This window comes from Musca autumnalis, unplaced genomic scaffold, assembly GCF_047663935.1.
Source record: "Musca autumnalis isolate F117 unplaced genomic scaffold, ASM4766393v1 scaffold_3, whole genome shotgun sequence".
Taxonomy (NCBI): Eukaryota; Metazoa; Arthropoda; class Insecta; order Diptera; family Muscidae; genus Musca; species Musca autumnalis.
Window position 1 is genome coordinate 214,765,063 of NW_027411866.1, and position 14,478 is coordinate 214,779,540.

General features: G+C 35.5%; 1 protein-coding gene across 1 annotated transcript; it reads right to left on the reverse strand.

Moving 5' to 3' along the window:
• Positions 1-11,328: 11,328 nt before the first annotated feature.
• Positions 11,329-13,143, reverse strand: LOC141398421 (membrane metallo-endopeptidase-like 1). Its single transcript, XM_073975706.1, has one exon. The coding sequence runs from the start codon at positions 13,141-13,143 to the stop codon at positions 11,329-11,331; it is 1,815 nt and encodes a 604-aa protein (XP_073831807.1).
• Between the last annotated feature and the right edge of the window lie 1,335 nt (positions 13,144-14,478).

Here is a 14,478-nt window from a genome sequence, read left to right on the forward strand (position 1 = left end):
ACTTAGCCATTTGTTAACCAATTTTAAAAATCTATGGCTTGTTCGAAAGGCATTACTCTCCCCTTTATAATGAAAAACAGTGAGTGCAAATCGGTTGTGGAAAAAAGAAGTAATGTCCGTTTAAAATTGAAAATCCAAGAAAGCCCATTTTTCACTACATTTACCGTTATAAAATGAAAAACCGAAGTGACCCAAAGAAACCAAAGGTATTTTCGTCTTCTGTGGACTCCCACAAAACCGAATTTATGCGTTAGAACCCCTGCAAATTTTCACTGTAGCACTGTGTTATTAAAATATGTATATTGGAAACCTAAAATAAATACAACATTTTACTACCTTTATTTATTTTCGTAACTCGTGTTTTGTCAAATGACAAACTTTCTATAGAAAATCTGTTAGAATCCTCATTTTACAATTCATGCAAAGCAATTTGCTTAATTCTTGTACAGAAGAGGATTTCAAAAAATTTGTTTTGCAATTAAAAAAACAAGCAGACAGAGATATACCCTCAGCCTTTGCAAATTGAAACACTTTTTTCATAAAAAACATATGTATTTAGGGGGTTTGAAATGTTTGCTCGTATGAACCGACAAAAATGTTGATTAGGATTAAAGTTCAAAAATTTTGCGGAAAAGGTACTTAAAGGAATGGACCTACATATACCGTGGGGCGCCATAGGGGGTTTTTACACCCTTCGGGCTGTTTTCTCAAGAAGTATGGACTTGACCCTGAAACAACTTTTACCATCGTAATTGAGGCAGCGAATGTAAGTTGCTTCAACAAAAATCAAAGTGATTCAATAGCAGGTCTTAAAGTAAACCTATCCAAAATTTTGTGTGGGAGGTACGGGATGGAGTGGGCAAATAGAGTCCATATTCGAACCTGATCTATATCTGGTAGATATTATGAGAATGGTTAAAGTATTGACCAAATCGGTCACTCCCATCAAGAGTTATCGTGCTCACAATTTTTCCGAATATTTTTGAACTTTTGTGGGGTAGGTACCTGAAGGAGTGGACCGATATGGCTTATCTACGATCTTAAAGTAAGTTTGGAAACCATATTACGAAGGCCAAATTTAGGCCGGAATCGGCTTTTCCGCTCGAGAATTATCTTGCGCTTCCACCCATAAACATGGTGTCATAGGGTTTGTTTTTTAACTTTCAGGCTATTTTTTCAAGAAGTATGGAATTGCCCCTGAGGAAACTTGTACCTTCGTATAGGGGACAGTGAATACAAGATGTTACAACAAAAACCAAGGAGATTCGAGAGCAGGTCCTACTCTGAACATTTCCGAAATTTTGTGTGGGAGGTACTCGAAGGAGTTTACCGATTGAGTCCATATTGGATCCTCATCAAAGTCTGGTAGAAATTTCATAATGTGCAAAGTATGGACCAAATGGGTTACTCCCTTTAAGAGTTGTCGTACGCACAAATTTTCCGAACATTTTCGAACTTTTGTGGGGGAGGTACCGGAAGGAGTGGACCGATATAATCCATCTTTGAACTTGAACTAAGCTTGGACAAAATATTACGAAAGCCAAATTTTGGACCGAATCGGCAGATCCGTTCGAGAGTTATCTTGCGCTCCAACCACTACACACTGTGTCATACGGTTTTTTGTAACTTTCAGGTTATTTTCTCAGGAAGTATGTACTTGCCCCTAATGAAACTTACAGCGTAGTATAGAGGACAGCGAATACAACTTGCGTAAACAAAAATCAAAGCTATTCGAGACCAGGTCCTAAACTGAACTTTTCCGAAATTTTGTGTGGGAAGTACCCGAAGGAGTGGGCCGATTGAGTCCATATTGAAACCTCATCTAAGTTTGGAAGAAATTACACGATGTGCAAAGTATGAACCAAATCGGTTATTCCCTACAAGAGTTATCGTGCGCACAAGTTTTGCGAAAATTTTTGAACATTTGTGGGGGAGGTACCTGAAGGAGTGGACCTATATGGTCCATCTTCGAACTTAAATCGAATTGAACCGAATCGATTGATCCGTTCGAGAGTTATCGTGCGCACCAGCCTGCCAGACAGACAGACGGACGGACATTGCTAAATCTACTCAAAATTGTCTGAAACGGATATCGTACAAACATACTTGGGGTCTAAAACCATTATTTCGATGAGGCACATTTTTGGTCGTATCAAAGTGTAAATACCCTCTTTAGCCTAAAGGCTGAGGGTATAATAAGTTTTAGGCAATAATTATTAAAATATATTGGAAAACTAAAATAAATACAACATTTTACTCTTCTTCTTCTTTATTTGCCAATCCGTATTCGGACGTTAGCGATCATACAATTACAATTTTGTGTTACCACATTTAACTTAACTAATTGTTTATATTATTATACAATTAAATGACATGTTTTATTCAATTATCAAAAGGCTTCGGTTTCTGGCGGCATTCAGAAGACTTCGTTCTTCTTGCAGACCCGTCCATTCTTTAATGTTATTTATCCATGTTGTTTCTTTCCTTCCTCTGGGTCTTTTTCCTTCGATATTAGATTGAATAATGGTTTGGAGAAGCTTATATTTTTCATTTCTCATTACATGGCCCAAATAGGATGTTTTTCTGGTCTTTATCGTACGTGCAACTTGGAGTTCGGCATTCATGCGTCTAAACACTTCCTCATTTGAGACACGATCTGTCCAGCGAATTTTTAAAATGCGACGATATATCCACATTCAAGCGAATTCATTCTTTTTTGATCTGATGCCTTTATGGTCCAGGTTTCGGCTGAATATAGTAGCACTGGCCATATGTAACATTTAACAAAACGCATTTTTGTTGGTAAGCTTATATCGTGACTGGTAAGCGTTTTTTTGTATTTAAAAAATGAATTTCGGGCCATTTCAATTCTGCACTTTATTTCTTTTGACATATCCCACTCATCGTTAATCTGGACACAAAGGTATTTAAATGTTTTTACTCTTTCTATTTCCATATTATTTTTTAACATAGGTGCATTTATTTCCACATTCTTTCATAAATTTGGTCTTTTTTATGTTAATACGTAGTCCATATTCCTCACTTGTTTTCGTGAGTGCATCCAATAATCGTCGTAGCCCCGTAAAACTACTTGCTAATAATGTTGTATCGTCGGCGTAACGATATCATACAATGAAAATGGAAACATTTTACTACCTTTATTTATTTTCGTAAGGAAAAAAACTCGTGTTTTGTCAAATGACAAACTTTCTATAGAAAATCTGTTAGAATCCTCATTTTACAATTCATGCAAAACAATTTGCTTAATTCTTGTACAAAAGATGATTTCAAACAATTTGTTTAACATTTAAAAAAAATATATATTTTTTTAATTTTGTATAAGAAAAAATTGTCGTCGAAAATGTTACGTGGTACCAAAAAATAACAATACCACAACGACTACGCCAACGACCTCACAAACGTCTACGTCAAATTATTATTTTGATTGTAAAAACTGTAGTGTTGGTTTTTCTTCTGGATTAAAAGTTTAAAAATTATCTACTAACTATGACACAATTACCCAGGTAGTGGGTATGTTATGTCAAAGCTTTCTTTATGTTGTTGGCAAATTACAACAAAAATAATTTTTTGTAAAGGAATTTGACTTTTCATATTCGATCAGCTGGTACCATTCTATACATTTTTGTTTAAAAAAAAAAAAATCTTCAAAAATTTATATTTTTTGTTTTTATACCCTCAGCCTTTAGGCTAAAGAGGGTATTTACACTTTGATACGACCAAAAATGTGCCTCATCGAAATAATGGTTTTAGACCCCAAGTATGTTTGTACGATATCCGATTCAGACAATTTTGAGTAGATCTAGCAATGTCCGTCCGTCTGTCTGTCTGGCAGGCTGGTGCGCACGATAACTCTCGAAGGGATCAATCGATTCGGTTCAAATTTTGGGTATCGAAATATTTTGTCCAGATTCGATTTGAGTTTGAAGATGGGCTATATATATGTCCACTCCTTCAGGTACCCCCCCACAAATGTTCAAAAATTGTCGCAAAACTTGTGCGCACGAAAACTGTAGGGAATAACCGATTTGGTCCGTACTTTGCACATCGTGTAATTTCTACCAGACTTAGATGAGGTTTCAATATGGACTCAATCGGTCCACTCCTTCGGGTACCTCCCACACAAAATTTCGGAAAAGTTCAGTTTAGGACCTGGTCTCGAATCGCTTTGATTTTTGTTTACGCAAGTTGTATTCGCTGTCTTCTATACGACGCTGTAAGTCTCATTAGGGGCAAGTCCATACTTCCTGAGAAAATGGCCTGAAAGTTACAAAAAACCCTATGACACCGTGAGTAATGGTTGGAGCGCAAGATAACCCTCGAACGGATCTGCCGATTCGGTCCAAAATTTGGCCTTCGTAATATTGTTTCCAAACTTACTTTAAGTTCGTAGATAAGCCATATCGGTCCACTCCTTCAGGTATCTACCCCACAAAAGTTCAAAAATATTCGGAAAAATTGTGCGCACGATAACTATTGATGGGAGTGACCGATTTGGTCCATACTTTACACATTCTCATAATATCTACCAGATATAGATCAGGTTCGAATATGGACTATATTTGTCCACTCCATCCCGTACCTCCGACACAAAATTTTGGATAAGTTCACTTTAAGACGTGTTATTGAATATCTTTGATTTTTGTTGAAGCAACTTACATTCGCTGCCTCAATTACGATGGTAAAAGTTGTTTCAGGAGCAAGTCCATACTTCTTGAGAAAACAGCCCGAAGGGTGTAAAAACCCCCTATGGCACCCCCATGGTCTATGTCGGTCCATTCCTTTAAGTACCTTTTGATCCTAATCAACATTTTTTGTCGGTTCATACGACCAAAATTTTGAAACCCCCTAACTACATAAGTTTTTTGTGAAAAAAGTGTTTCAATTTGCACAGGCTGAGGGTATATCTCTGTCGGCAATGCCGACTGATACTTTTTTACTTGTTTTTTTACAAATACATACATAATACCAATTAGTCGCTACGACACATCAACTTCCAACACCAACCGTAATAAGTGCGATTTTTTCGTTGAAATCGAAATTTTGACTTTACGTTTCACAATTTTTTAAAATAGATTTTTTGAAATTCTAAGTTCTGTAAACGCAAGATTATTAGATTGTTAAAACGTCCACAGAAATATACGAAGATCGGCCCATCCGTTTTCGAGGTATCGTTGGCACCGCAAACGTCATTCCAAATTAAAAATGTTTCGCAGGTAGACACTTACCACAAAACGATGCAATATTTTTCAACAACAAAAATTCCAAAAGTAGTATGTATAAGATGTGCTCTTACAGACGAAAGAAAGAACTATTTAAAAATATTGGTAGTTTCTTTGAAAAAAAAAATCATGAAAAATTAGTTTTTTGGTCTGCACAACTAGTGATAACCACTTAAATAAATTTAAATCAATTTCAAAGATGGACTTTATATGTACATACATACCTCTCTAACAAACAATAAACAATTTCCGTTTATGTACAGTTTAAGGGTTGTTCGAGGATCGTTTTGAAATTGTTGCCGAAGGTACTCCTTAGGGTCCTGTTTACAGTGATATATTTTTTCGTGGGCAAGTCCATGCTTTCTAACATAATGGTCCAAGCTCGAAAAATTGGTGACCAGCTCATAAAATTAGATCCAGTTGCGAGATGGTCTATGCCGATCCATTCCTTCAAAAGTTCAACACTTTTAATTATACTTTTGATTATATCCATGTATTATTATATCCGCTAGCCACTTGAATTTACTTACCTTTAACGCTTCCTCAACATAGTGTATTATCAATATTTTATTAAAATCCGACTTCTGATTGACGACATTTCAACTACAATCTTTTAACGAATGCAACACACGTAATTAATATTAACATAATAGCGAAACATGGTTTAATTGATTAAAAATCTAATAATAGCATTAAAAATGCCTGTTAAATTGGGTAAATTGGGAGAAGTGTCTTAAATCTTGCTTATTAAGACGCCTCACACACAATGAAATGGTTTAGCCAAAATAGAAGGTTGCCAGATAGTTGTTTATGTTTTAATATAGACTTTAATAATTTAAAGCATACCTTTAGGCGTGTTATGAATAATGATTGCAAGTTTATGTTGTTATTTCTGACTTACAATTGAAATGTAAATGTTCGTTTACTTCAATGTAATGCCTTAAATTATGCTTCGATTTATTAATATTTCGTAATATATTGTTGCTACATCGGCCAATGTGAAAAAGTAGAATTGATTCCCAGCAAAATGTTCAATGACAAATCATGAGTTGAATCATGGGTGCAAGTGACATGTCGTCGGCGAAAATTCGGATGAATCGCCGATGACATTTACAAGGCAGTGAGACACGCTTTCACCAATTCATTGTCATGGCATTTTGCACCAGTTCAGTGTCATGGCACACGATGCTCTTGAAGCAACTTTAAATGGAAGTTGCTTACACCTTGGAAGTTTTTGCGGATTCTGAAACTACAATTTTCATAGATGAGAAAAATCAAAGAACAAAAAAAATCGACGCAGCGCTTTTTAAATAAATCGCGATTCATATTGACTTTTTTAGGCGGTTTTTAGGTTTTCACGATTTTGCTTGGAAACCGCAAGTCCTATCAAAATGGGACTAAAGAAAATATTGTAGCTATGACAATTTTCTTCAAGATTAACCTTTATGTAAATTTCATAAATTTTACCGTTATTGAGATATTGACGTTCAAATTGGGACAATGACTGGGAATGACTTGGGAATTGACTGTATCGCTACCTTAAAAAACCAGTTCATACATGGTGCCCCTTAACTAACTATAAGTGAAAACCACTTACGCCTGGGAAGTTTTTACGAATTTTGAAACAGCAATGTTCATAGGTGAGAAAAATCCAAAAAAAAAAAATCGATGGAGGGATTTTTAAATAAATCGCGGTCAAAATTCACATTTTTAGGTTTATTTTAGGTGTTTGCGATTTTGCTTGGAAACTGCAAGTCCTATCGAAATGAGGCTAAGGAAAATTTTTGTAGCTGTGAAAATTCTCTAGAGGATTGACCATTATGATTTGTTTATAGGTTTTATCATTTTTGAGATATATAGATGTTTAGGTAAAATTTTTAGCTTTTTTGTTAGGTTTTCACGATTTGCTTGTAAACGGTAAGTTTTATCGAAATGGGCTAGAGAGAATCTTTTAGCTGTGAAAATTTTTTACAAGATTGGTTTTTGTAATTTTTTCCATAGTTTCCAAGTTTAAGTTGGGTCATGACATTGGAGGCGACAGAGTCTATGTATTGTCCAAATTCGAACTTCTATACCATAGGGTGCCACCGTGGTGCAATGGTATGCACACCCGCCTTGCACGCTAAAGGTCGTGGGTTCGATTCCCCGGACAGTCAACATCAAATACTTTTCAACGGAGGCAAAATACCCCTCAGTAATGTTTGCGACATTTTCTGAGTATTTCAGCCTTGTACAACTTCTCTACACGCAGAAAAATTTATGTTAGAAATATGTTTGGATCCAAACAAATATATGTTTGGGACCGGTTGCAAACAAATTAATGTTTGGATCCAAACATAATATGTTTGGGTCCAAACAAATATATGTTTGGGACCGGTTGCAAACAAATTAATGTTTGGGTCCAAACAAATATATGTTTGCAACATTTTGTAACATATCTCAACTTGATATGTTTGGGTACCAACATATTTTTTATGTTAGAACATTTTTTTCATGGGTGGAGAGAGGATGTTTGTCAACGAGAGTAATAACAGTGCTCTCGCGGCTGTGGATTGCTGTTTTATAATGAAGAGTTGTGTGCATTGTATAATAGAAGACGTAGAAGCGAAGAAGGGGGCTTTGGTGGAGTGTATGCGACAAACTCGTGTGTTTCTTGTTTTGTTGTTGTTAACCAACTTAGGAGGAGAAGAAGAAAAGAAGAAATTATATGAATTATATTTTATTTCTTTCTTCAGTGTTTTAGATGCCTTTGTAGAGTCAAGACGGTAAAGTGAGTGAATAAATCAGTGTTTTGTGTTTTCTTAAAGAAATTGTGCTTTTTAGTAAATTAAATGCCCAATACATTTTATAATTGAATCGGAAAGTTGAATGGAATTATTTTATTGGACAAGGAAGAAATCGCATTTAATATTGGAAATTACATACATACTTATGTATATTTGAAATATGGCATATCCATATTTATTTATTACATTACATAATCATTTGATTCTAGATGCCGATTCCCCGCTGATGATTTCAACTATGAGGACAATTTGTTTTATTTCACAACTAAGGAGAAGCGTTCAACTACGTTTCACCCAAACATATATATGTTTGCACCCAAACATATATTTGTTTACAGACCCAAACATACATTATGTTTGCACCCAAACATATATTTGTTTACAGACCCAAACATACATTATGTTTGGGACTGTTGCAAACATATATATGTTTGCTGCAAAATATGTTTGGGACATATGTTAGAGAGACCGATTTTTTTTGCGTGTACAAGTGGTGTCTTAGATAAGCCGTTCGGACTCGGCGATAAACAGTAGGTCCCATATCATTGAGCTAATATGAACCGGGGTACACTCATTGATATGAGAGAAGTCTCCCCTGTCCCGCCTGGGATGTTTGTGGAACAATTATATATACCATAAAGGCCAATCATGTACAGAATTTCCATAGTTACATTATTTTTTTTAGTTCCATTTCGATAGGACTTGCGGTTTCCAAGCAAAATCGTAAAAACCTCAAAAAACCCTAAAAATGTCAACATTAATCGTGATTTATTTTTTGTTTTTTGATTTTTCTCATCTATGAACATTGTAGTTTAAGAATCCGCAAAAACTTCCCAGGTATAAGCACCTTCCATTTAAAGTTGCTTCAAGAGCACCGTGGGCATTTTGCTCCAGTCCGTTGTTATGACAGTTCATTGTCATGACATCTTGCATAAGTTCGTTATAATAGCATCTTGCACCAGTTCTTTGTCATGGCATTTTGCACCAATGCTTTGGATCCGGATTTTCACCAATCAGGAATTAAATTGTCAGTCCAATTGAGTAATTTGTTGGACCAATAAAAATACAATCAACAGATGACTTCTAAAGGGTGGTTTTTTAAGCTAGATAGAACTTTATATTGTAAAAAGTAACACAAAGAATTTAATTTTGATGAAACTTTTTTTTATTTGTTTCAATATACTCTGACAAATCATCATGAATAGACTCACGCTTGAACAACGCTACAAAATTATCCAAATTTACTTTGAAAATCAGTCGTCGATTCGACCCGTTGTTTTATCGCAAAATTGTGTTTCCTGTGGGGCTACGTGAAGTCACTGGTTTATGGTGATAAACCAGCAACAATTGATGCCTTGGAGGCCAGCATTGTTCGTGTTAACGTAGCCACTTAAAGTTGGGGCCTAATTATTCCGTTTTAGTTCAGAATATTTTATGGTGAAGGGTATGAAAAGTTCGGCCCGGCCGAACTTAAAGCTTTTTTACTTGTTTTAATTACAAATTTCGTAGAACAAGAATCCAGTCCCTGGTAATACATAAAGGGTGTTTTTTAAGCCCGATAGAACTTGAAATTATAAAAAATAACACAAAAAATTAAATTGTAATCAAAATTTTTTTTATTCGAAAGATCAATACGTGACATTAACATTTGAAAATGATTTCGGGCATATGGGCACCGCGGCTGTTCTTGACGAAGTGCATTCTGGACGTCTAATTTTTGGCCACTTTTTCGAGCACTGCTGGCCGTATGTCACGAATAACACGAACAATGCTGGCCTCCGAGGCATCAATTGTTGCTGGTTTATCAACATAAACCAGTGACTTCACGTAGCCCCACAGGAAATAATCGAGAGGTGTCAAATCGCACGACCTTGGAGGCCAATTGACAGGTCCACTTCTCGAAATCAACTTATCGCCAAATTTTGATTTTAATAAGTCGATGGTTGCGTTCGCCGTATGGCACGTAGCGCCATCCTGTTGAAACCACATCTCCTCTGGATCAATGTCATCCATATTTTCAAACAAAAAATCATTGATCATGGTGCCGTAACGATCTCCATTGACCGTAACGCGAGCTCCGGCCTCATTTTTGAAGAAATAAGGTCCGATGATGCCACCAGCGTGGAAACCGCACCATACGGTGCATTTTTCTGGATGTACTGGAGTCTGTAGGGTCTCTTGTGGATTGGTCTCACTCCATATGCGGCAATTTTGCTTATTAACAAACCCGTTAAGCCAAAAATGCGCCTCATCGCTGAACGCCATACAAATGACGAAGTCGTCTATAAGTTGCGCGAATCGACGACTGATTTTCAAAGTAAATTTGGATAATTTCGTAGCGTTGTTCAAGCGTGAGTCTATTCATGATGATTTGTCAGAGTATACTGAATCAAATAAAAAAAAGTTTCATCAAAATTTAATTTTTTGTGTTACTTTTTACAATATAAAGTTCTATCTAGCTTAAAAAAAACACCCTATATATCCCCAAAAGATTTCGTTCCGATTTCTAAACGATTTTTCGGAAAGGAAATAGTTCAGATTTTGTACCGATTTCGGAAATTTCCTTTCCGAATTTCCCAAGGATTTTCTTCAGATTTCGTAACGAAATCGGACCGAAATCGATCCGATCTCGCTCCGACATTTCGTTCCGAAATTATGTCAACCACTTCATACAACTTTCGTTAAGATATCGTTACGATTTCGGATCAAATATCGGACGTATCGTCCGAATTTTGTTTCGATTTCGTTACGATGTCGGTACGATTGGTTTGCTGGGATAATACCCCTTACCACAGTGTGGTGTAGGGTATAAAGATGATGATAAGATAGCTAATACGAGTATTTCCGACCAAATTATTGGTAAAATTGCAAACCGAATATTTTGTGGAACAATTATACACTGTAACTATTTTCCTAGCCAAGATTATGCTTCTTGTATAATGTCCCAAGTGTTCTAAAAAATCCCACGATGTCCTACTAAATGGCTAGTTGGCACGATAACTAACGAAAGATCCATTCCTTCAGCAGTTCAAGACCGCAAAAGTTCCAAACTTGTGCACCAAATGTCCATAATAGTTACAATATGTAAATATTTCAAAAGATTCTATATTTTTGTCGAAGAGTTCATACCTCATGAAATAAGGACACATAATTCTGAAAACCCTCTAACTACGCAATTTTTGAGGAAATGGTATTCCCTCTCTCTCTTCCTTAGTTGAAATTTCCAATTAACCCAGGCGGAAAGTAATTAGGAAATAAACAAACATTCATTTATTATTTAACATTTTTCTCTTCATGACTTTCTAGAACATTCTCAAAAATCCATTCATTTTACAATCATAAGTTTCAATAAAATCTAATAAACTGTTTACCATAGCACCGACACGCTCAGATTTTGTCATATACCAATCACAGTTGTAGTAAATGGCGTTGAGGAAATACATTTGCTTGAGTTGTTGCAGGCTGGTGAAGCCAAACATTGTTAAGTATTTGCTGATCTCTTGCTCAGTTAGCGATGAAAAGAAGATTTCAAATGAGGCATGCATGGCCGCAATTCCAGTAATTTTTTGTGCTTCCTCTTCACTAAAACCGTACTGCTTACCATCGAATGATTCAAAAATACTCAAACCCATGAGAGTTGCCAATGAGCTCTGCTTAAAGATGTCAGCAAAGGCGACATGATAAACTGGTGGTCTCAAGAGGCCCAATGGGAAAATCAAAAGGTTCATAGAAGGGTAATATTGGGGGCGAATATCAGAATAATATGTATATGATGGAATTTTAAAGACAATATCATCGCTATTGCGCAGGTAGCTACTGTATACAAAGTAGCTGTATTCCATTTTGTTATATAATTCCAATAATTGCAGATAATTGCCATAATAGTCATTGGTAGTCAAATGCAAATTGCCGTAGTAAGATTCCATCATTTTCATGTCTTTTTCACTAAGTGAACTACCCACCATCAGATGCATGGTTTCCAGTTTAGTAAAGAATTCTTTTGGTATTAAGCCATACTTGTCCATATGCAGAGTTTTGTTAATGTTCTTGACAACATTTTCAAACATTTGTTGAACTTTGGGTATTTCATTCAGCAGCTCGGGGTGTAATTGTGCATAAATCCAATCAATCGCCATGGGTAAAAAGCTTCTGGCATTGGTCATGCATTCATTGGGAGAGTCTCGTTTATTGGCCACTTCCAAATAGTGTAGAAAACGTACTTCCAAATAGCGGCACAGAAATAGGCCATCATATTCTTTTATGATATTATTGAAGGCTTCCAAATATGCAACATTATCAATAATAATTTCCATATCGGCATCAGGCTTTTGGGGTTTCATAAGAGCTGTTACATACTCTTTCAACCATGGATAGGGTAGTTCATTGAATTTGAAGATTTTCTTCTGTTTTTCAACATTGATTCCGTTAAATTTATCTTCAAACTTCTCAATAATTTCCCATAATTTCATAAAATCCATTGTACCTTCGGGTAGGGGTATACTGTCGTTATATGCCTCCAAGTGGAAGGAATACATAAAACTAAATCTATCAGAAGATGGTTCGTCCAAATCAATCACAAAGCTAAATAAACTTTGAAATTGCATTGACGTCTCTAGGAAAATGTCATTGAGACCGTATTTACGGAACATGGCCAAAGTTGTTGGCCAACTGAACTCCTTCACGTTCTTACTGTCATTGGGGGTAAATAAAGCCCATTTCATATTTGCTTCCTTCTTCATCCATTGCATAAATTTCAAGGGAATTAATTCTTGGCTCTCTACGCAAGATTCATAAAATGCTTTTAGGACTTGAACAAAAGATGGCATATCCTTCATGGGCGTCTTTTCCACATAGTCCATTATTTCCATGTTCATCTCATAGTTTAACATTTCAGCAACGGAGGTATAATTATCACGATGCTCTTCATGAAGATCAGACCACTTATAACAGGCATATTGATAGAAATCAGAACAGGGTTTATAATCCATATCCACATGATCCATTACAAGGTTTTTTTGCTTTTGATTAATGGCATTGTGATCCATTACCATATCCTTGCAGAGGCACTGCACCACAAGGATAACCACCACCAAAAATAACTCGCCAAATATTTTCATATTTATTTCACGTTTCTTTCAACTGCCACCGGATAGAGATTCACTTCGAACTTGAAACTAAACTAATTTCTAAGCCTCAGATTCTGTGCTTTTATAATAATCTGGACTCCTATGTACGCCTATGTAGTGCGTGTGTGAATTGGATCATATCACTATTGAAATATTTTGTTTGAAATGTGGCAACAGACAATAGGTAAAAATGGAACATCTTATCGCAATGTCAAGGTCAGACAAATGCAAAAAAAATGGAACAATCTTTTGGTAATTTTAGACCATTCTAAATTAGTCTAAAAATATACAATATAGACGACTTAGTTAGACGCGCTAAATATTAAAATATTTTTAATAGCATCTAAATACGTGGTATTTAGATAGTTTATTGATTTTGATAAGCATGTAAAGATTGCATAAGGGGTTTTTTAATGTTTTTGAGAAGCATCTAAAGACTACATTAGGAGCATGGGCGTAGCCAGCTATGGGCAGGGGCAGCTGCCCCCCTCCCCCTCTAGAACCTTCAAAAAAGTTTTGAAAAATTATACTGTTATACAAAATTTGAAAAAAATTGCAGATGTTCTGATGTACTATTTTTTATAGCGGCAAATGCGTGACTAATATCTTTCGAATAAGCTATATTTATTTTTAAAGTGGTTAACCTAACCATTTGTTAGCAATTTGAAAAAAATATAGCTTATGGTTACATAGTTATGGTATATAGTTATGGTAAATAGTTATAGTGATTGAAGTGTAAAAAACGCATAAAAGCAGGCAAATGCTTTTCCTCGAGCTCTATGCTACTTAGAAGATACCAAACAGTATAATTTATTTCTTATCTTATAATATTTAATGTATTATTATTTGCAAGTAAGCTTTCGAAAATTGGAAAAACCAATGAATTCGGTTGAAAAATAGCTGAGATATGTAATTTTTATACACACCACCATAGTATGGAGGGTATATAAAGTTGGGTTTTCCGTTTGTAACGGATTTAAAATACTTATTTACAACCCTATACAGTATACATATTTTTGATCAGAATAAAATTTTGAGTCGATATAGTCATGTCAGTCAGTCTGTAAAAATTAGAAACGGTCCAAATTATTATATCGGTCCAAACTTAGTTTAACTTCGAAGAGGGCCATATCGGTCCACCTTTTAATTATTTGTGATGTCAAAATGTGTTAAATTGATATTTTTATTTAATCATTGAAAACGGTTTTATTTAAGAAAGCATAGATGAAATTCTTTAAAGTATGTTTGGACGATCAATGTCTCGTAGAAATATTATGATGTGTGAAGTATGGACCAGAGTTGCCGTGCGAGCCATTTTAGCGAAAA

Bases quoted from the DNA above. Each gene is read 5' to 3' on its own strand.
- LOC141398421 (XM_073975706.1), bottom strand. From the start codon at position 13,143: ATGAAAATATTTGGCGAGTTATTTTTGGTGGTGGTTATCCTTGTGGTG.